The following is a 23,173-nucleotide window of genomic DNA, read 5'->3' on the forward strand; positions in this document are numbered from 1 at the left end:
TGAAGCCATGTGATAAGACCAAAACATTTCTCAAAGGGACACTCTCATGACAAACAGAAGAAGAAAAATCTGCACTCACCCTCAACGGCTCCCCAAACATCCCACCACCGAACACAACAAAACATCCCAAAGGAGAGAAGTTCTCCATCAACCAACAAACAAAAAGGAAAAAAATGACAGAAAAAGCAAACGTCTCCTCACTCCTCCTCCATAGTTCAATGTCCATCTTCTCTTGGCAGTCCATTGTCTCTTGGAAAACTCCGTCGCCTCCTCTGGTGTCCCAAAATAATGTTCTCGGCCGCTAAAAGTCACCCAGACGAGAGCCGAGTACAACATCCCAAACTTTACCCCCTTCTTAATGAGGGCAGCCATCATCTGATTGAACCTTGCTCTCCTCTTCACCAGGTCCATACCTACATCCTGGTACACCCAGAGCTCGTTGCCTTCCCAGGTGCACCTCCTCGTCTACCTCACCTACCTCAATATCTTCTTATCGAGGAATCGATGGACCGCATCACCATCGCACTCGGTGGCTCATTCGCCTGCAGCTTCCTCATCAGCGCCTGGTTGACCTCCAGGGGCCGGTCGAAGGCCCTCTCCCCATCAGCCTTTCCAGCATCTTGGCTTCATACCAGCCGGCGTCCGCTCCCTTGATGCCTTCAGACATCCCCACGATTCTTGGGTTGTGTCTCCAGGAGCGATTCTCCAGGGCCTCCACCTTCTCCATTAGCTGCTTCTGGGTCTCCCGCATCATCCCAATCTCCGCCAATGTGGTAAGCTTCTCCTCATGCTCCACCACGCCTCCACTTTCCAAATGGCCTGACCCTGGGACTCCAGCCTCTGTGCACATGATCAATTCCCGCGTTTAGTGGTTCCACCGCCTTGGCCAGGTCGTCCTGGGCTTCCCTCCTCTCCTGGCTGAACTTCTCGTTTAAGAAGTCCACCAGCTGCGCCGTTGTCCACTGGGCAGGCATGGCTGACCCTTTAATAATAATAATAATAATAATAATAATCACTTATTGTCACAAGTTGGCTTCAATGTTACTGTGAAAAGCCCCTAGTCGCCACTTTCCGGCGCCTGTTCGGGGAGGCCGGTACAGGAATTGAACCCGTGCTGCTGGCCTTGTTCTGCATTACAAGCCAGCTGTTTAGCCCACTATGCTAAACCAGCCCCTCTGCCATTTTGATCTGTGCCATCTTTACCCTCTGCCATCTTGACCTGTGGCACACGTAGATTCTCTTGCTCCAACTGCTCCCTTCTTCTCAACCCACTTCTGCTCCGTGGATCCATCCACCAGCCCCACCAGTGGAGTGTAATTTTCTTCAGTCACCTCTACACCTTTCTCCACCAAAACATCCGTCCAGCTAACGGGGAAAAGGACCAAAAACGCCGCCTCGAGCGGGAGCTGCCAAATCGTGACCACTCCATGGCCGCCCCATCCCGCAAAATTGCATTTTAAAGAAATTATCTAATTGATTGGCAGAGCAGTCTCATAGGGCCAAATGGCCTACTGCTGATCTTGTGTTGCTTAAAGATTGGCAGTCCACCTATTAAGAGGCAGGAAATGGAAGGGGTGAAATCTGTTCCGACCTGCAGTAGCCGGTGGGATGGGAGGTTGGGGCAGAATCTTACAGTTTGGAGAGGATGCTGCATTGTCCAAATCACTGAACTGAAGACGAGATATCAAACCCTGCCAGTCACCATGTTGCAGCTAGATGTTTGGTAATTTTAATTCTGTTGATTGAGATTTCACCGTGCAGAGTTGCTGCAAGGTAAAGGAAAACCCAACAACTCATTGTCTCCACTTGAGAAAACTAGAGTTTTAAATTCCGGCAGCTGCCATGGCGAGATTAGCCTGGACCTGGATTACGAGTCCAGTAATGTTACCATGACATCACCGCTACTCTTATGAATCATTAGATTGACTATGAAACTGGATGTTGAACCGATTGTGTCTGCAAACTCGTCCCGCTTCAGCGCTCTTGACCTGTAGCCCTGCAGTTTATTTTCTCCTTAGATTCTTACCCAATTCTCTTTCGAAAGCCATGGATGAGTCTGTGTCCATCACCCTTTTGAAGTCAAACATTCCATTCCTCACCACTCACTTTAGATTTAGCTAGTCATCATTGGTTCTTTTGCCAGCATACAAGCCCGGCAGCATGATAGGACAGTAGTTGTCACTCTTGCTTCACAGCGCCAGGGTCCCGGGTTCGATTCCTGCTTGGGTCACTGTCTGCGTAGTCTGCACCTTCTCCCCATGTCTGCGTGGATGTCCTCTGGCACTCTGATTCCCTCCCACAAGTCCCGAAAGATGTGCTTGTTAGGTGAATTGGACATTCTGAATTGCCATTCAGTATACCTGACAAGGCGCCGGAGTGTGGCGACTAGGGGATTTTCACAGTAACTTCATTGCAGTGTTAATGTAAGCCTACTTGTGACACTAATAAAGATTATTAGATTATTATTATTAAAACCCATGTGCCCTGTTTCTCAACTCTTCTACCAATAGGAACAGTTTCTCTCTACTCTGTCCATCCCTCGATAATTTTCTTTACCAGATTTAAAGTATTAAAGTTGAGAAGGAAACTTAATTATAATGAAAGGTCACAGACTCCAACCTCTGCCGCATCTGTATGAGAGAGAAACAAAACCTGAGTATTTCCAGCATTTTCACATTTTATTCCTCTCAACCTTTTCCAAGAATATCCATAAATTCTCATTCCCGGAATCTTTACTGCAAACTCTCATGACTTCGTAACTGTTCTAAAGTGTGGTGCCCAGAAATGGATGCAATACTATTGAAAAAGAGTTGTCATTTTCTGGCTTTTGCATTGTATGCCTCTATTTATAAAGCCTCAATCCCATTTGCGTTTTTAGTTGCTTTTTTGACCTAGCCTACCATCTTCCAACAATTTCTGCATATCCACCCTGAGTGCTGTCCTGCACGAACTACCTTTGACCCAGGAAGTGTAGAAGATTGTAGTTTAGTCGGGCAGTATGGTCGGCACGGGCTTGGAGGGCCGAAGGGCCTGTTCCTGTGCTGTACATTTCTTTGTTCTTTGTTCTTTTAGAATTGCATCCTTTATTTTAAATTTCATTTGTTTTACCTTCGAAAATTTATCACTTCACACTTCTCTGCATTAAATTTAAATTGCCACTTTCAATCCATTTCATCAGCCTGTCTATGTCCTGTATAACTTGCAACTGAAGTCTTTTGCTGCCTTTTCACACTTCACACTATTTGGGCTGTTTGCATTCAATCCCACAGTGCTTTGCTGAAGTCGCATATCGACCCAGATTGAGTAATGGTGGCAGGTATCCTTCCCAAAAGAAATCAGGGAAGCAGTTAGATTTTGGAGCAATTTTATAGCATTGCGGTGTGATGAAACCTATATTTCTTTGGTGTTGGGCGTGGTGCCACAGTTATTTTGCACCTGTGGGGTGATCTGTGGATAACTGGAGATTCTAACTTTTTAAGGTTCAGGAGATTGTCACATTTTTTTAAGGTATAGGGTGTACCCAACCTGGTTAAATGGAATTCTGACAGTTCTGTGTTTAGAAATATTAATACATCACATGGATCAGTTAACGGGTTACTTAGTCTGGATCAGATGAAGAGGAATATCAGCTGTATGCAGCTGAAGTGCTGTCATTAGCTCTGTGCTGTCAATAAGGGCTGGGATTCAAGGGCAGCACGGTGGCACAGTGGTTAGCATTGCTGCTTCACGGGGGCAGCACGGTGGTGCAGTGGGTTAGCCCTGTTGCCTCACGGCGCCGAGGTCCCAGGTTCGATCCCGGCTCTGGGTCACTGTCCGTGTGGAGTTTGCACATTCTCCCCGTGTTTGCGTGGGTTTCGCCCCCACAACCTAAAGATGTGCAGGGTAGGTGGATTGAACACGCTAAATTGCCCATTAATTGGAAAAAAAAAAGAATTGGGTACACTAAATTTATTTTTTTTAAAAAGCATTGCTGCTTCTCGGCGCCGAGGTCCCAGGTTCGATCCTGGCTCTGGGTCACTGTCCGTGTGGAGTTTGCACATTCTCCCCGTGTCTGCGTGGGTTTCACCCCCACAACTCAAAAATGTGCAGGGTAAGTGGATTGGCCACGCTAAATTGCCCCTTAATTGGAAAAAATGAACTGGGTACACTAAACTTATTTTTTTTTAAAGGCTGGGATTTCTTGCACATCTTTGGGTTGTGGGGTGAAACCCACGCAAACACAGGGAGAATGTGCAAACTCCACATTGGGAGCTCTGTGCTGCGAAGAGAGAGGCCCAGGGCAAATGGTGTTGTGCTCCGAGGAACTGGAGTGTTGAGAGCTTGTTGATGATTTGTTGCGAGCTCTGAAAAGCTGGCAGTTGGGATAAAGAGGAGCCTGTAAGAGGTAGAGAGCTGGCATTGTGCCAGTGATTTAGATGCTAGAGTCAATGGAATGCAGTCTTTGGAGAAGAGATTGAGCAACTGGGAGGTGAGCAGTTATTAGGGCAGTCTGAGTTGGAGTTGCTGTTTGAGGGAAACCAGTATATGATCCTTGAAAGATAGAAACTGTATTCCTTGGTGAGGAATTACGAATTTTGAAGAATTTTTGTGACACACTATGATTGCTGATGTCTCGGTGAGTTTCTGAGAAAATTCATGTGGCCTGTCGTTTAGTATGCAGTTCGAGGTGTTTGACTATAGTTTGCCTGTCAATGTTTACCTCCTGTTAATTATTGTATATGTTAAAATATAAGATGGATCATCTGGACTCATTGCTGACTCTTTCATGGTAAAATTTACTTTTGTTTAGAACAGTACTCTTGTGGCTTTATTCTTAGTAACTGGGATATCAAAATGTTGTCTACTTTAACCAAGAAAATGTTACAGGTCATGAACATAGAACATAGAAAATACAGCACAGAACAGGCCCTTCGGCCCACAATGTTGTGCCGAACCTTTGTCCTAGATTAATCATAGATTATCATTGAATTTACAGTGCAGAAGGAGGCCATTCGGCCCTTTGAGTCTGCACCAGCTCTTGGAAAGAGCACCCTACCCAAACTCAACACCTCCACCCAACACCAAGGGCAATTTGGACATTAAGGGCAATTTATCATTGGCCAATTCACCTAACCCGCACATCTTTGGACTGTGGGAGGAAACCGGAGCACCCGGAGGAAACCCACGCAGACACGTGGAGGACGTGCAGACTCCGCACAGACAATGACCCAAGCCGGAATCGAACCTGGGACCATGGATCTGTGAAGCAATTGTGCTATCCACAATGCTACCGTGCTGCCCTTAAGAACAAATAAATCTACACTATATCATTTTCCCGTAATCCATGTACCTATCCAACAGCTGCTTGAAGGTCCCTAATGTTTCCGACTCAACTACTTCCACAGGCAGTGCATTCCATGCCCCCACTACTCTCTGGGTAAAGAACCTACCTCTGATATCCCTCCTATATCTTCCACCTTTCACCTTAAATTTATGTCCCCTTGTAATGGTGTGCTCCACCTGGGGAAAAAGTCTCTGACTGTCTACTCTATCTATTCCCCTGATCATCTTATAAACCTCTATCAAGTCGCCCCTCATCCTTCTCCGCTCTAATGAGAAAAGGCCTAGCACCCTCAACCTTTCCTCGTAAGACCTACTCTCCATTCCAGGCAACATCTTGGTAAATCTTCTTTGCACCTTTTCCAGAGCTTCCACATCCTTCCTAAAATGAGGCGACCAGAACTGTACACAGTACTCCAAATGTGGCCGTACCAAAGTTTTGTACAGCTGCATCATCACCTCACGGCTCTTAAATTCAATCCCTCTGTTAATGAACGCGAGCACACCATAGGCCTTCTTCACAGCTCTATCCACTTGAGTGGCAACTTTCAAAGATGTATGAACATAGACCCCAAGGTCTCTCTGCTCCTCCACAATGCCAAGAACTCTACCGTTAACCCTGTATTCCGCATTCATATTTGTCCTTCCAAAATGGACAACCTCACACTTTTCAGGGTTAAACTCCATCTGCCACTTCTCAGCCCAGCTCTGCATCCAACCAGATCAGAATGAAATTTTAGTCTTGTCCTAGATTATACCAGAATTTTGGTGTCTGGCCCAAGATTGAAACTAGTCACTTTGCTAAAACCAGTAAAGGTTTTTCCCAGAATTTTCAACGCTTGTGCTCTGTGTTGTTGGTTCCATAGCTTCACCAGCACGTGATATAACCACCACATTGACAGGGAGTGTGAAGTTGGAGAATTTGGTTTTTTATCTCCTTTCTCCTTCCTTTCCTTCCAAGTTCTGTGGCGCAGCACAACCTTCATTTCTGGTCATGCAAAAGCCTCTTGGCAGAGTGTTTAACTTTGAGGCGGCAGGGTGGCGCAGTGGTTAGCACTGCTGCCTCATGGCACCGAGGACCCAGGTTCAATCCCAGCCCCGGGTCACTGTCTGTGTGGAGTTTGCACATTCTCCTTGTGTCTGTGTGGGTCTCATCCCACAACCCAAAAAGATGTGCAAAGTAGGTGGATTGGCCATGCTTAATTGCCCCTGAATTGGAAAAAAAAGAATGAGGTACACTAAATTATCAGCTATTTCCTTGTGCCGGTGCAGACTCAATGGGCCGGTGCAGACTCAATGGGCCGAATGACCTCCTTCTGCACTGTAGGGATTTTCTGATTCTATTCTGTGATCACAATTGTGCTCAAAGCATACAAACCTCTTTCCTGGGGTTGAAGAATGCCCTTCCATTAGGGATTAAATTAGAAGTGAACATGCAACATTTTATCATGGCCACTCCACCTAACCTGCACATCTTTGGACTTTGTGAACATTCACTGACTTGAATCATGAAGTGCCCAAGGAGTCATATGCACAGACTTGAGTGTTGTTGCAGCACACTTGAAGCAAATGTTGACGGACCATTAATGCGTAATGTGGGGAGAGAAACAGTTCATGTTTCAGGTTGATGCTCTTTCATTACAATTGATTTGTTAGACTGCTTAAACTCTATTTCTCTCCAGATGCTGCCTGACCTGAGGAGGTCCAGGATTTTCTGATTTTTCAGATTTCTGGCATAAACAATATGTTACTTTTGTGTTGTCTGGAAACTAAACCTATTTGTCCAAGAATTTATTTGTTTTAACTTTGTACTGTAAATGGTGTGAAAAGCTCTGGTGTAATGGACCTTGTCTTGTCTTGCAGTTCGTTCTTTTGGGACTGAGGATAGGCCTACAGACAGACCAATACCACCACGTGATGAAGTATTTGAGTACATCATATTTCGGGGCAGTGATATCAAAGACCTCACAGTATGTGAGCCGCCAAAGCCTCAGTGTTCTCTGCCTCAGGATCCTGCTATTGTTCAGGTGAGCCGAGGTGACTTGTTGGGAAGATGTTGCTGCTGTATTCCAGATTGAGATTTGTGACTTCGGAGGGTGGGTACTCTTTTCTGGGTTTCCTGTTCGCACTGGCAGTGTACTGAAGTGTATGCAGTCATGAACTGAGGACCGAATTGGGCAAATAAACCGAGAAGCACCCACATGCAGATGGTCATATTGGGAGATTTGTGCTCATGGGTCACCCCAGCAAGGAGCTGGTGGCTTTAGGGTAAGTTGGCAGGACTAAGCCTCTTTGTTGCTGAGGTGAGACTGTGCAGTGAGTTCCAGCAGGCTCTTTAGCAGGGTAGCACAGTGGTTAACACTGTTGCTTCACAGTTCTGGGGTCCTGGGTTCGATTCCCGCCTGGGTTGCTGTCTGTGCGGAGTCCGCACGTTCTCCCCGTGTCTGCGTGAGTTTCCTCCGGCTGCTCCGGTTTCCTCCCACAAATCCAGAAAGACATGTTTGGGCATTCTGATTATATTATATTTAGTCAGACAGTGCAAGTCCTTCCTTCTCCTTATCTGCATTTACAACAGGATTATTAACTTGCCCCACCACACGAAGCACGCAACAAATCTTGACTCCTTTTCTGCACTGTTTCAGATTGGAAACTCATTTTTTTAGGAATGTGAAAATTGCAGTAACGTGCTTCTAGTCCGCTTCTAGTCAATGTCATTGGACAGTGAGAAATAGGTTTATCTTGACTGTTCGCACCTACTACTCCTCTTTCCCCTCCCTCCCAATTCTCCCAGCTAATTGAGGTTATTTATCGAAGGTCATTTTAAAACGTTCGGCGTGAGTTAGGAAAGCCCTTGAGATATTTTGCGCATGTCAGGTGGAGGTTTGTGTCCATGATGACTATTCTATGCCACTCATAATGTGAAGGAACGTTTTTGGGGAGCAAGGTCTATATGTAAATTGGCACTCATCACTTAATACAGCATTTTTCTTTTTCCTTTTTGTTATAAATTTCGAGTATCCAATTCATTTTTTCCAATTAAGGGCAATTTAGCGTGGCCAATCCACCTAGCCTGCGCATCTTTGGGTAGTGGGGGCAAAACCCATGCAAACACGGTGGGAATGTGCAAACTCCACATGGACAGTGACCTAGAGCCGGGATCAACCTGGGACCTCGGTGCCGTGAGGCAGCAGGGCTAACCCACTGCGCCGCCGTGCTGCCCTTAATACATTTTAATGCAACTGTTTGAGGTCAGTGCTAGTTAGGTATGGTGATGTCGGGTGACAGTTGACTGTATAACTTGTGGTTTAAAAACTTGTGGCACGATTGTCCATGAGTGGAGGCAGCGAAAACACATGTGGTGAAAGCCATCTTAAACTGACCTGGCCTACTATCCACCAGATATCCTGTCCACTGTGTCACCCTGGCTTGAGACAGCAAAAGTAAACACTGGTCTGAGATTGAATTTGGGTCCATCCTGGCCTCTGCAGGTCCATTTCACAGCAGGGATTGGTTTTCTCTTTTTAAAAAAAATGTAAAGTACCCAAATCATTTTGTTCCAATTAAGGGGCAATTTAGCGTGGCCGATCCACCTGCTGTGCACATCTTTTGGGTTGTGGGGGTGAGACCAGTGCAGACATGGGGAGAATGTGCAAACTCCGCACGGACAGTGACCTGGGGCCGAGATCGAACCCGGGTCCTCAGTGCCGTGAGGCAGCAGCGCTAACCACTGCACCACCGCCTGTGAATTTACACAGATAGAAGCTGCATCAGTGCCATCTTGAGGCATCATTGTCAGCAGCGTCAAAACAGGCATCAAATTCTGGGACAAAGGTTTTTGCGACTTGGCTTTAAATTTAGTGTATTTCGTAAAGCCAATGGAATCAATCTACGCCCTTCATATTTATTCCTTAATGTTGTTAAATGCAGTGGAAAAAACCAAATGTGGTCTGTTAAGATTTTTTTGTGGATTGCTCACAGTGAATTTGTTCCCCTCAAACATAGTTCATCTGTGAATTTGTGAAGTTTTTGAGTAATTTTTTCATGTGAGACTGATGTGGGAATGGAGAGGAGCTGCATCCTCATTATAATTTAAGTAACTGTACACTTCCAAGTTGGGTTAATATTAGATTAAGAGAAATGTTCTCTGCCAATTCCTAGACAAAAGCGATAACTTGTGACTTCTCTGAAGGTCGCTGATTAAGATATGCATGGAAAATAATTCCAATTCCATGATTCCCAAAAGAATGGTTTAAAAAATGTTGTCTCAACCCATCAACATAACAGATTCCTTTCTCCCTCATGTGATTACTTAGTTTCCCTTTAAATACCACATACCTCAACCATGCTAATGGCAGCACAGAAGTTCCACTTTCTGGCGAAAGAGATTTTTCTCTAGGTCCTTCACTCATTTATTCGTGACTTACATTAATGATCCCTAATTTTGGATTCGCTCGCAGGGTAGATGTGTCAACCTTTAAATATCTATTTATGTCACCACTTCGCCTTTTTTCCAGACCAGCATTGTGTTTCAGACTTCTTCACTGTACCTCCTGGTGTTCAGTTATTAAGTGGTCAAGGTTTATGTGGTGACCGCCCTCGACTGGGGTTGTGGGAGGTATACTAACTGAGAAACCAAAAAGGAGGCCAATTGGCCCATCTCCATTATAGTAACAAAGAAATCCAATAGGAAATTCAGAAGGAACTTCAACCCGAGAGTGGTAAGACTGTGGAACTCACTAAACCTGCAGTGGTTGATGTGGACGGCATAGGTGCATTTCAGTGGGAACGAGACACGTTTATGAGGGAGAACGTGTCTCATAACGTTAGATTTAGCTGCGGAGGGGGGGGGGGCGCTCAAATGTACCATAAACACCTACGCGGAGCACGGATTGTTTGGGCTGAAGAGCCTGTTTCTGAGTTGTATAGCCTATGTGTTGGTTGAAAGAAATCGCCAGCCCAATCCCACTTTCAAGCTCTTGGTCCATATCTCTATGTAGGTTATTGCCTTTCCAAGTATTACTTTTTACCTCTACCAATGAAGATTATGGCCCATACTTCCTGCTGCTCGGCATCTGATTTGGGGTGTTCCCAGGTTAAGGATTTTGGCCACGGTTGTCCAGTTAACTTCAGCGGACAATTGCACTGCACTGGCAACCATCCGACAGCAATTTTTATCACTGACGTCGGATGGTTCTGCCAATGTTATGCTAACCGTTATTCTAAAAGAATTAGAATAAATCAAAGCGTCTAAGTTTGGCATAACTATTTTAAACCCCAGACCGAGCCCCATACCGGAAAACCCTACCATTCTGGAGCTCCAACCCTCCGACTACACACTTTGCAGAGAGAATGTTTTTGTTCCAGTTACTCTGGTTTGAGATATATTGTTTGCTGACGGATAGTGATTGGATTTCAATGAAACTTGGTATAAAGGGTATGGCCCAGGGATTAACTGATTAGTTTTTGATTCTGGAATGTTTCTTTTGAAGGATCTGTTGGCGTTGGTTTTCAGGTGAATTGCCTCGTGTCTTTGTTCGAACGTTATTGGTTGTTTGATTTTGAATGTTACAGATTGTCTCAGCTGCTGTGATGGAATTTTTCACAGCTGCCAGACTGTGCAGAGATTTCAGAGCAGCTTGTTGAATGTGGATTGACCTGAAGCCACCTCCATGAGAGGGAGGCTTTTAATAAAAAGATTTGTATTTTCAGATTTGTGGGTAGCAGAGCATCAACCAGGCTGCCAAGTGTCTCCAGGAAGAGCTACATAATTGTAGTCATGTTGAGTTAACACAGCATGGCAGAGGTATGCGCCCGACTGAGTTCCCTCTTCACTTATTTTAAATACAATGACGTTTTTGGCCGCAGCCATCCTTTTCCAGTTCTAGGCATTACCCTGTGAGTGTAAAAGTTTCTCCTGAACCGTCCTCGAATCCGTCTCCAAGTTAGTTAAATGTGCTTCCTGGTTATTGATGAGCTTCTGACTTTGTCAGGCAAGGAGACCAACACTCAAATCTATACTGCATTTTGGATTTCCTCACAAAGTCAAACATGACCAATCTTTCTCTTTTATAAATTTAGAGTACCCAATTCATTTTTCCAATTAAGGGGCAATTTAGCATGGCCAATCCACCTACCCTGCACATCTTTGGGTTGTGGGGGTGAAAACTCCACACGGACAGTGACCCCAGGGCCGGGATTCGAACCTGGGGCCTCAGCGCCGTAGGCAGCAATGTGCCACCGTACTGCCCGAAACATGACCAATTTATAGGTCCTAAACATTCTAATCTACCACCAGTGTAAACTCTTGAGTACAATAGTTAAACAAATAAACTAACAAACAATCTGTGGGCAGCATGGCAGCACAGTGGTTAGCACAGTTGCTTCACAGCTCCAGGGTTCCAGGTGCGATTCCCAGCTTGGGTCCCTGTTTGTGTGGAGTCTGCGTGGGTTTCCTCCGGGTCTTCCGGTTTCCTCCCACAGTCCAAAGATGTGCAAGTAAGGTGGATTGGCTATGCTAAATTGCCCTTAGTGTCCAAAAAAGGTTAGGTGGGGGTACGAGGATAGAGTGGAGGTGTGGGGATAGAGTGGAGGTGTGGGGATAGAGTGGAGGTGTGGGGATAGAGTGGAGGTGTGGGGATAGAGTGGAGGTGTGGGGATAGAGTGGAGGTGTGGGGATAGAGTGGAGGTGTGGGGATAGAGTGGAGGTGTGGGGATGGAGTGGAGGTGTGGGGATGGAGTGGAGGTGTGGGGATGGAGTGGAGGTGTGGGGATGGAGTGGAGGTGTGGGGATGGAGTGGAGGTGTGGGGATGGAGTGGAGGTGTGGGATGGAGTGGAGGTGTGGGGATGGAGTGGAGGTGTGGGGATGGAGTGGAGGTGTGGGGATGGAGTGGAGGTGTGGGGATGGAGTGGAGGTGTGGGGATGGAGTGGAGGTGTGGGGATGGAGTGGAGGTGTGGGGATGGAGTGGAGGTGTGGGGATGGAGTGGAGGTGTGGGGATGGAGTGGAGGTGTGGGGATGGAGTGGAGGTGTGGGGATGGAGTGGAGGTGTGGGGATGGAGTGGAGGTGTGGGGATGGAGTGGAGGTGTGGGGATGGAGTGGAGGTGTGGGGATGGAGTGGAGGTGTGGGGATGGAGTGGAGGTGTGGGGATGGAGTGGAGGTGTGGGGATGGAGTGGAGGTGTGGGGATGGAGTGGAGGTGTGGGGATGGAGTGGAGGTGTGGGGATGGAGTGGAGGTGTGGGGATGGAGTGGAGGTGTGGGGATGGAGTGGAGGTGTGGGGATGGAGTGGAGGTGTGGGGATGGAGTGGAGGTGTGGGGATGGAGTGGAGGTGTGGGGATGGAGTGGAGGTGTGGGGATGGAGTGGAGGTGTGGGGATGGAGTGGAGGTGTGGGGATGGAGTGGAGGTGTGGGGATGGAGTGGAGGTGTGGGGATGGAGTGGAGGTGTGGGGATGGAGTGGAGGTGTGGGGATGGAGTGGAGGTGTGGGGATGGAGTGGAGGTGTGGGGATGGAGTGGAGGTGTGGGGATGGAGTGGAGGTGTGGGGATGGAGTGGAGGTGTGGGGATGGAGTGGAGGTGTGGGGATGGAGTGGAGGTGTGGGGATGGAGTGGAGGTGTGGGGATGGAGTGGAGGTGTGGGGATGGAGTGGAGGTGTGGGGATGGAGTGGAGGTGTGGGGATGGAGTGGAGGTGTGGGGATGGAGTGGAGGTGTGGGGATGGAGTGGAGGTGTGGGGATGGAGTGGAGGTGTGGGGATGGAGTGGAGGTGTGGGGATGGAGTGGAGGTGTGGGGATGGAGTGGAGGGGTGGGGATGGAGTGGAGGGGTGGGGATGGAGTGGAGGGGTGGGGATGGAGTGGAGGGGTGGGGATGGAGTGGAGGGGTGGGGATGGAGTGGAGGGGTGGGGATGGAGTGGAGGGGTGGGGATGGAGTGGAGGGGTGGGGATGGAGTGGAGGGGTGGGGATGGAGTGGAGGGGTGGGGATGGAGTGGAGGGGTGGGGATGGAGTGGAGGGGTGGGGATGGAGTGGAGGGGTGGGGATGGAGTGGAGGGGTGGGGATGGAGTGGAGGGGTGGGGATGGAGTGGAGGGGTGGGGATGGAGTGGAGGGGTGGGGATGGAGTGGAGGGGTGGGGATGGAGTGGAGGGGTGGGGATGGAGTGGAGGGGTGGGGATGGAGTGGAGGGGTGGGGATGGAGTGGAGGGGTGGGGATGGAGTGGAGGGGTGGGGGATGGAGTGGAGGGGTGGGGATGGAGTGGAGGGGTGGGGATGGAGTGGAGGGGTGGGGATGGAGTGGAGGGGTGGGGATGGAGTGGAGGGGTGGGGATGGAGTGGAGGGGTGGGGATGGAGTGGAGGGGTGGGGATGGAGTGGAGGGGTGGGGATGGAGTGGAGGGGGTGGGGATGGAGTGGAGGGGTGGGGGATGGAGTGGAGGGGTGGGGATGGAGTGGAGGGGTGGGGATGGAGTGGAGGGGTGGGGATGGGTGGAGGGGTGGGGATGGGTGTGGAGGGGTGGGGATGGGGTGGAGGGGTGGGGATGGTGTGGAGGGGTGGGGATGGAGTGGGAGGGGTGGGGATGGAGTGGAGGGGTGGGGTTGGGTGGGTGGGGGGTGGGGATGGAGTGGAGGGGTGGGGATGGAGTGGAGGGGTGGGGATGGTGTGGAGGGGTGGGGATGGTGTGGAGGGGTGGGGATGGGGTGGAGGGGTGGGGTGGAGTGGAGGGGTGGGGATGGAGTGGGGGGGTGGGATGGAGTGGAGGGGGGTGGGGTGGGTGGAGGGGTGGGGATGGGTGGAGGGGTGGGGTGGGTGGAGGGGTGGGGATGGAGTGGTGGGGTGGGGATGGAGTGGTGGGGTGGGGGTGGAGTGGAGGGTGGGGGTGGGTGGAGGGGTGGGGGTGGAGTGGTGGGGTGGGGATGGAGTGGAGGGGTGGGGGTGGAGTGGAGGGGTGGGGATGGAGTGGGAGGGGTGGGGATGGAGTGGAGGGGTGGGGGTGGAGTGGAGGGGGTGGGGATGGAGTGGAGGGGTGGGGGTGGAGTGGAGGGGTGGGGTGGAGTGGAGGGGTGGGGATGGAGTGGAGGGGTGGGGATGGAGTGGAGGGGGTGGGGTTGGAGTGGAGGGGTGGGGTGGAGTGGAGGGGTGGGGATGGAGTGGAGGGGTGGGGATGGAGTGGAGGGGTGGGGATGGAGTGGAGGGGTGGGGATGGAGTGGAGGGGTGGGGGTGGAGTGGAGGGGTGGGGATGGAGTGGAGGGGTGGGGGATGGAGTGGGGGGGGTGGGGATGGAGTGGAGGGGTGGGGATGGAGTGGAGGGGTGGGGATGGAGTGGAGGGGTGGGGATGGAGTGGGGGGGTGGGGATGGAGTGGGGGGGTGGGGATGGAGTGGGGGGGGTGGGGTGGGTGGGGGGGGTGGGGTAGAGTGGGGGGGGGTGGGGATAGAGTGGGGGGGGTGGGGATAGTGTGGGGGGGGGTGGGGATAGAGTGGGGGGGGGTGGGGATAGAGTGGGGGGGGGTGGGGATAGAGTGGGGGGGTGGGGATAGAGTGGGGGGGTGGGGATAGAGTGGGGGGGTGGGGATAGAGTGGGGGGGTGGGGATAGAGTGGAGGTGGGGGATAGGGGATAGAGTGGAGGTGGGGGGGAGGGGATAGGGGATAGAGTGGAGGTGGGGGGGAGAGGGGATAGGGGATAGAGTGGAGGTGGGGGGTGAGGGGATAGGGGTAGAGTGGAGGTGGGGGGAGGGGGATAGGGGATAGAGTGGAGGTGGGGGGATGGGGATAGGTGGAGGTGGGGGGGAGAGGGGATAGGGGATAGAGTGGAGGTGGGGGGTGTGGGGGATAGGGGATAGAGTGGGGTGGGGGGGGGGTGTGGGGATAGTGTGGAGGTGGGGGGGTGGGGTTGGGGATAGAGTGGTGGTGGGGGGGATGGGGTTGTGTGGGGGTGGGGGGGTTGGGTGATAGAGTGGTGGTGGGGGGGTGTGGGGATAGAGTGGAGGTGGGGGGGGAGTGGGGATAGGGGTAGAGTGGGGTGGTGGGGGTGTGGGGATAGAGTGGGGTGGGGGGGGTTGGGGATGTGTGGAGGTGGGGGGTGAGGGGGTAGAGTGGGGTGGGGGGTGAGGGGGTTGGGGGATAGAGTGGGTGGTGGGGGGTGTGGGGATAGAGTGGAGGTGGGGGGGTGGGGGATAGGGGATAGATGGGGTGGGGGGGTGTGGGGTTGGGGTTAGTGTGGTGGTGGGGGGGGTAGGGGTTGTGTGGTGGTGGGGGGGGTGGGGGTGGGGGTAGGTGGGGTGGGGGAGTGGGGTGTGGGGTGAGGTGGGTGGTGGGGGGAGTGGGGTAGGGGATAGTGTGGAGGTGGGGGGTGTGGGGTTGGGGGTTGAGTGGAGGTGGGGGGTAGGGGGTGTGTGGAGGTGGGGGGTGAGGGGGTAGGGGATAGAGTGGAGGTGGGGGGAGAGGGGGTTAGGGGATAGAGTGGAGGTGGGGGGAGAGGGGTTAGGGGTGTGTGTGGTGGGTGGGGGGAGTAGGGGATAGTGTGGTGGTGGGGGAGAGGGGATAGGGGATAGAGTGGAGGTGGGGGGAGAGGGGATAGGGGTAGAGTGGAGGTGGGGGGAGAGGGGATAGAGTGGAGGGTGGGGGGGAGAGGGGGATAGGGGTAGAGTGGAGGTGGGGGGAGAGGGGATAGGGGATAGAGTGGAGGTGGGGGGAGAGGGGATAGGGGGATAGAGTGGAGGTGGGGGGGATAGGGGAGTGGAGGTGGGGGGAGAGGGGATAGGGGATAGAGTGGAGGTGGGGGGAGAGGGGATAGGGGATAGAGTGGAGGTGGGGGGAGAGGGGATAGGGGATAGAGTGGAGGTGGGGGGAGAGGGGATAGGGGATAGAGTGGAGGTGGGGGGAGAGGGGATAGAGTGGTGGTGCGGGGATAGGGAGGAGGTGTGGGCTTGGGTAGGGTGCTCTTCCAAGGGCCGGTGCAGACTCACTTGGCCAAATGGCCTCCTTCTGCACTGTAAATTCTATGTCCCTTAAAGGGGCACGGTAACAAAACAGACCCTTTTGAGCAGTAACATTTTGTGGGGAGACGAGCGCTCTGGGCTCTGCAGTGGCTACTGGTCACGGATGGCTTGATTGTTCCAGAGGATACCCGAAGCTACCTCTTCAAAAACGTCCAGGCACAAATGTGGCAGTTGTAAAGAAACAGATACTTGTGTTTAATGATCCTCTCAACCATCTTCTGCCTGAACCAAGGCCAGGGCCATGAGCAGGCCAACAAGGAGGTCTTGCAATCTGTCTACCCCTTCCTGCATCTGGCGGTCAAAAATACTGAGCATGGGTCTAAAGTGCAAAGAAAACTGAAGTAGCAGCTGCCTACGGGAATGAAACGGGCTTCAACCTCACATCTTCTGTAAATATAGAACACTGGTACCTGAAGGCTGCAGAAATCTTGGTGGCCTGGGCGTCCTAAGCCGTCGTAATCTACTGTATGCTACACCCTCAATGACAAATCCCCGAGGACTTGGACGTAGAACGCCTCAGACTGGGGTTGCAAGCTACTTCTGGGTGTTGAGACCGTTGATGAGGGTGAGGAAGTGGTGGGTGCACAGGAAATTCATCCAAGCAGAGTGGAATGGCACAGAGGAATTTTTGCAAGGTGGCTGAAATTGTGGGGCTGGGGTTCCTGAGGGCGGTTTCAGGACCCAGCCATTGTGAAAATCCATCCTAATGGTTTGGTTGTGCACTGCATACCTGAGTCGCTAGGACACCATGATGGCAGTTGGGGCCGAGTACCATGTTTTTTTAATGTGTATATATTTGGGGGGGAATTTTTCATTTTTACATATAATGCATCAAACCCACAAAATGATACAACACAGCATAAATTCTTCTGCGTACATGGGCACAGAGAACACCAACACATTGTTTCAGCTTAATCATTAAACTTGGTGCTTGTGTTAATACATGGACAAACAGTGGACAGATGAGGTAGAGAATGGGGGAGAAGAGGGTAAAGTCATGAAAACCTGGGAAAGATGGTGCACACCTTCACGTGGAATGGTTGCTCACACAGCCAAATACAATATCGGATACGATGTTTGCGGCCCATTCGGGCGTGCACTAAAACATACCTCCCCCTACTCCCAATTCTACCAAAAGGACACACTGTCTTTTTCTCTGATATGAGTCCTGCCTGTATCTTTGCAGAAGCTAGTTTTTAAAAATGTGTTTATTAAAATGTTTCCATAATAAACAAAATCATACAACACAATTTTTAAAAAAAATTTAGAGTACCCAATTATTATATTTTTTATCTGGTGTTGTAAGACTTCTTACTGTGCTCACTCCAGTCCAACGCCGGTATCTCCACATCATGGCGGCCTTCAGGACGCGTGCCAACGCAGAATCGCCGAGCAGAAACATTTTTTTAAAAATGTTTTTATTTTCCATTTTCACATTTTCCTTCAGAGTTTATACCCCACCAGCAGGCAGCAAACGGTAACAAATACAAAGTCAATACCCTTAACATCAACAACGATGCCATCCTCCCACCACTCCACCCAACTGTCAATATATGCATCAAATAAAACAAACCCTCCCACCTTGGAAAAAAAAACAAAGGCGAAAAAGAGAAAGGAGTCCGGAATCACCCATGGCCACCATTAACCTATAGAGCCCCCCCCCCACACCATGACGACACTCCATGCCATCCAACCTCCAAAGAGTACCGTAAATGACACCCAAGAGTTGTAACCCCCCCCCCCCCCCCCCAAAACTCCTCCCCTCCACTTCCTCTTGTAAAACTCCTCCCCCCAACCTTGGTTCCTTCCCCCCCCCCCAACTTTCCACCCCGGCTAGACCCCTCGGACCATGTTCTGCCAGGCTCAGATGGCCGCAGCCCCTCCCCCCACCTCACCTCCGTTCACTGGCCGGCTCGCCAAGCAGAAACGTATAGCCAAGTTCCGCACACATGAGCACGGCCTCAACCAGGACCTTGAATTCATGTTGCATTATATTCACCCCCACCATCTGGCCTAGGCTTGCGAAATCCTACTGACTGTCCTGGTTTGAGACAATTCACACCTCTTTAACCTGCTCCATCTGGACCTGTAAAGACTTAATTACCTGCAAAGACTAGCATTCAAAGTATCGTCTTGCATTTTTGACTTTGTCTATACATATGTTTCTGGAACCTACCTCTTCATTCACCTGAGGAAGGAGCAGTGCTTCGAAAGCCAGTGATTCGAAACATATCTGTTGGACTTTAACGTGGTATTGTAAGACATCTTCCTGTATTTTTTTCCCAATTAAGGGGCAATTTAGCGTGGCCAATCCACCTACCCAGCACATCTTTGGGTTGAGGAGGTGAAACCCACGCAGACACGGGGAGAAGGTGCAAACTCCACATGGACAGTGACCTCGGGCCGGGATTCGAACCTGTGTCCTCAGCGATGTAATCCCAGTGCTAACCACTGCGTCACCGTGCTGTCCCATACAGCACAATTAACCAAAGTTACACAATAAAAGAATGAGACTAACAAGCACAAATTTTTAACATGCACATTAATTTTAGCCCAAAAAACTAAACTAAACCACCTAACAGCTGACAGTGAGTTAGTAGCTCCTTAAAAAAGATGAATAGCTGCCACCTTAGGTAGAACCTTTCTTCCAACTCTCTAATGGTGCACTTAACCATCTCCAAATGTCTCACTGGGGCTGCAGATGGGAGTGAAGGCAGATGTCCTTGCCCTTGCCTCGTTGATTGCCCGGAGGTGAATTCTGCTCGGGTGGAGGTCTTCTACCCAGCCCGGCGTCTCGGTATGATTGGGCGACCTCATGGAATTCTTCTGCCTGGAGGAAGTCAAGTTCACCATTAGGCGTCGGTTGAAGGGTTTTACAGGGGATGGCAGCCATTGGGTATTGGTCACTGTCAGTTGCAAAGGGGCAGTGTGGGGGGTTTGGCGTTTGTTTGTTTGTTTTTGGTTTCCTTCTGTTGGTGGATGGAGTCAGTATGGTTGGTTGGGGTTTTTCTTCTGTTGCTTTTGTGTATCATCTGCTGTGGCTAATTTGCGTTTTATTGAAAAATTTATTGTAAAATGGTAAATACCTAATAAAAATATTTTTTTTAAACCTACAAATGTAAAAAAGACCTGAGGTCACCCAAAAAAGCCAAGACACTGGGCTGAGTAGAAGACCTCCACCCAAGCAGAACTTGTCTCCGGGCCATCAGCGAGTCGAAGGCAAGGGCATCCGCCTTCACCCCTGTCTGAAGCACTGGCGAGTCTGGTACCCCAAATATGGCCGCCAGCTGACATGGATCCAAATCAACATTGAGTGTCTCTGACATGGTGGTGAAGGAAGAGCCCCAAAAACGTAGCAATTTGGGATAAGATCAGAACAAATGAGCATGGTGAGCCGGCCTCCGAGAGCAGCGCTCAAACCTTTCCTCCACCCCAGAGAAAAATCCACACATCCTCGCTTTTGGCAGATGCATCGCCTTGAATTGGATCAGACTTAACCAAGCACATGAAGACGTGTTTGACCCTGTGAAGCCCCTCGCTCCATACCTTCCCATCCAGAATGGGACCCCATTTAGACCCTGCCGAAGACAAAGTCCTCTTCAACAGGGAAGAAGGTGGTGCCAACCCCCCCCCCCCCCAAACAAACATCTGCTCCACCCCCGATGGAGTCAGAGATTTGGGCTTGGACGAATCCAAACTAAGTTTCAGAAGACCATTTTAGTCCCCCACCCAAAATAAGCTGATGTGAATCCAAATCTGGGACAGAGACTAGCAGATTATTAATAACATTCATATTGTCCCAGTTTGGACCATAGGTATTAACCAGAACCACCGGAGTGCCTACCAGAGAGCTACAGACAATAACACTTCTGCCATTGGGGTCAGCCAAGATACTGGTGTCAGAAAACCGAGCCCTTTTAATTAATATTGCCGCACTCCGGGCCCAACCATCGAAGCCCGAATGAAAGTCTTGACCCACTCGCTCCTTCAGGAACCTTAAATAGTCCCTGACCAGCAAATGAATCTCTTGCAAAAACACCACATTGGAATTTAAACTCTTACGGTGAGCCTTTTCACTGGTCCCTTCAACTCCCTGATATTCCAGGTAACCAAACTAATTGGGGTCTTCCACACCCCCTCAATCCAGAATCAGTCATTTCCACCAAGACAGATCACCCAACAGATACATAAAATGTACAGTAACAGGCCCACCCAAGGTGCCAAACCAAATTACAAGACTAAAGAAAGAAAAATCTGCAGGCAACATCAGCAAACTACCCACACCCCATCCCTGTCCTCTGACATTACCAAATACGCATACAAATAGAAGCAAGGAAAACACTCAACTAAAATCTACCTCTAACAAACCTAAACAAGACAAGAACTCCAAGCTTATTATCTAAAAAAAACTACTATAATGAGTTGCAGTCAACCCTTCAACTGCTCTTGTTGGCTGACTCTTGGTTTAGCAGGGAGGCTCCCAACTAGAGTGAAGAAAAATGGTTACAAACAACAAAATATTAAAACCCCATAAACCATTGTACTCCAACAGGGAGCTACATATTTTCTAAACAATCGGAACCGAACCCCGCACAAAACTAAACCCCAAACCGAAGCCCAAACTGTAAACATTCAACCCCAACAAGAACAGGAAAATGCAAAAATTAACATGGAACCCCAACAACTCAACAGTTCAACATGCCTGTCCAGAACACCCAAGAAGACTCAATCACACCGTGCCCAACCTATGTTTCTTAACAAAGGAGTCCGCCTCTCCTGGCGCATCAAATGAGTAGTCCTTTCCCTCAAAAGTCACTTTTAGCTGCCTAGGGTGCACCACACTGTATCAGATTCCATTTTTGTACAGGGTGGCCTTAACTTTGTTGAACGCAACGCTCTTCGCCAGCTCTGCTCCCATGTCTTGATAAAACTTAATGGCGTGGCCTTCCCATTTGAAGACTCAATGCGCCATCACCCATCTCAGAACCTGCTCTTTCTCTTTGAAGGTATGAAACTTCGCTATTATTGCACGCAATGGATCCTCAAGACAAGGCTTCTGCCTGAGTGCACACTATGTTTGGTCCAACTCTGGAGGGGACGTGAATCCGCCCCGCCCCCATCGTTGTCCCGAACATTTTTGCAAAGTACTCCATGGGCGTTGGCCTTCCGTCCCCTCTGGCAGCCCCACAGTTCGAAAGTTTTGCCTCTTGGATTGATTCTGTAAATAATTTACCTTGCCCTTCAGTGACTTATCAGCCACCAGAGACATCTCCGTTTCCAGTGAGGCAATCTGATAACTCTGTCTTGAAAGGGCCACTTGCATGTCTTTTATCGTGGCTCCATGGGGTTTCACAGTCTCGTTGATCTTCTCTTGAGCCACTTGGATGGGGGCCAAGGCCTCCTCCATCAATTTCCTGAGGCCCTCCGACACAGCCGGCCAGTGTTTATCAAATTATTTCGCCAGAGTACTCGAAAGCACTTGCCGTTGGTGGTGTCGCCGGAGCGCCAGAGGCTGCCTCCGCCATTTTATCCGCCGGCGAGCTCCGAGTGGCCTCCGATTCCGTTGATGAACTTCTACTGTCCATCTCCCCCTGACCTCTGAGTATTTCACTTGTATCGGATCCTTATCTCATTAATTATGTGGGTTTTCAAAATAAAATACCACCTGAAACAAAGAGAAAGTGCAGTACTCGAGTGGGAGCCCCCACGTGCGCATTGTCCCCCTATATAATGCCACCGGAAGTCTTGGAGGAGCTCGTCAATGATTCTTTTACCCCAAAACAAATACAATAAATTCGCCAAGACATTAGTTCTGAGGTAGTATTTTACATTTAACCACAAGACTTCAACAAATGCCTAAAATCTAGCACAGTACAGAATGATCATTATTCCATATGCAGGCAGAGAAGACTAGCAAATATTCATGTAATTGATTCAGATTGCCAATCATTGTCATTGTTCTGGTCGACATCTCCTTTCATACAGAAAATTAAGGGCTAAAAGGATGCCCAAAAAAGTGGGGATATCAGGAAAACAGGATGAAGCCGTAAGCACATGGCACCATGGTGCATACCCTCTGCGGGACAGCAAAGAGCGACACAAATACAGGATCCCTTATCGGGATCTAACTCCACATCACAAGACCTACCTTCAAGCAAAGAAAGGATATCCCAGGAAACTGGAAAGGACAGGATACCGCCTTCGGTACAAGACCTGGCTTGACAGTGTACATTCTAATATACTGGAGCCTGGAAGCCAAGGATTTTCACACCATGCCAAGACTCTGCACAACAAAGCTCACTCCTCTCCAGCCAGATCAGAGGCACCACTCAGGCCCCTCCACCCAAAAAGTTAAACAATTCTCCACCAAGGAAACCCCATCGTCAAAGAAAAGGAGTCATCATGACCCCCATTAACGGGGTATCTTGGGAAGGGATAAGACCCTTTCCCCCTTGGGCAGGATAAGGGAAACCCTGTAGAATTAAATATAACAAATCAGAGCCTGTATCAGCTACTCTCCCACCCAGATAAAGGAAACCCCAAAGAGGGAGGAACACCGGATTGGCCAATACACGTCAGACATGGTCAATCAATGTCCCCTTTCACAAAAAGGATACCAGGAACTGAACAGCATAACCTCGTAAGAAACTGCACACGCACGTAACACGCACATTCACACCCAACCAGGGGAGCCAAGCCTCAAGGACAGTCTGGAAGTCCCTATATAAAACCATTTGGGTGAGGGTGACCTACTTCTCCATCCAGCCTAACCTCCGACTGAAGAAGGACTTTAACAAGGCTGAAGTGAAGCACTCAGTTACACTCGGGGGTCCCACAGCCAACAAGATACTCCAT

The 23,173-nt window shown here is 49.9% G+C and overlaps 1 protein-coding gene across 4 annotated transcripts in view; it reads left to right on the top strand.

Annotated features, from left to right (window-relative positions):
• LOC140430327 (protein LSM14 homolog A-like) overlaps positions 1-23,173 on the top strand; it is a 115,469-nt gene that overhangs the window by 32,780 nt on the left and 59,516 nt on the right. For all 4 annotated transcript variants that reach the window (XM_072517774.1, XM_072517776.1, XM_072517773.1 and 1 more), the window contains exon 2: positions 7,183-7,346. In XM_072517774.1, coding sequence (XP_072373875.1) covers positions 7,183-7,346 — 164 coding nt within the window. The remainder of the gene's footprint in view (positions 1-7,182; positions 7,347-23,173) is intronic.

Source organism: Scyliorhinus torazame, chromosome 10, assembly GCF_047496885.1.
Source record: "Scyliorhinus torazame isolate Kashiwa2021f chromosome 10, sScyTor2.1, whole genome shotgun sequence".
NCBI lineage: Eukaryota > Metazoa > Chordata > Chondrichthyes > Carcharhiniformes > Scyliorhinidae > Scyliorhinus > Scyliorhinus torazame.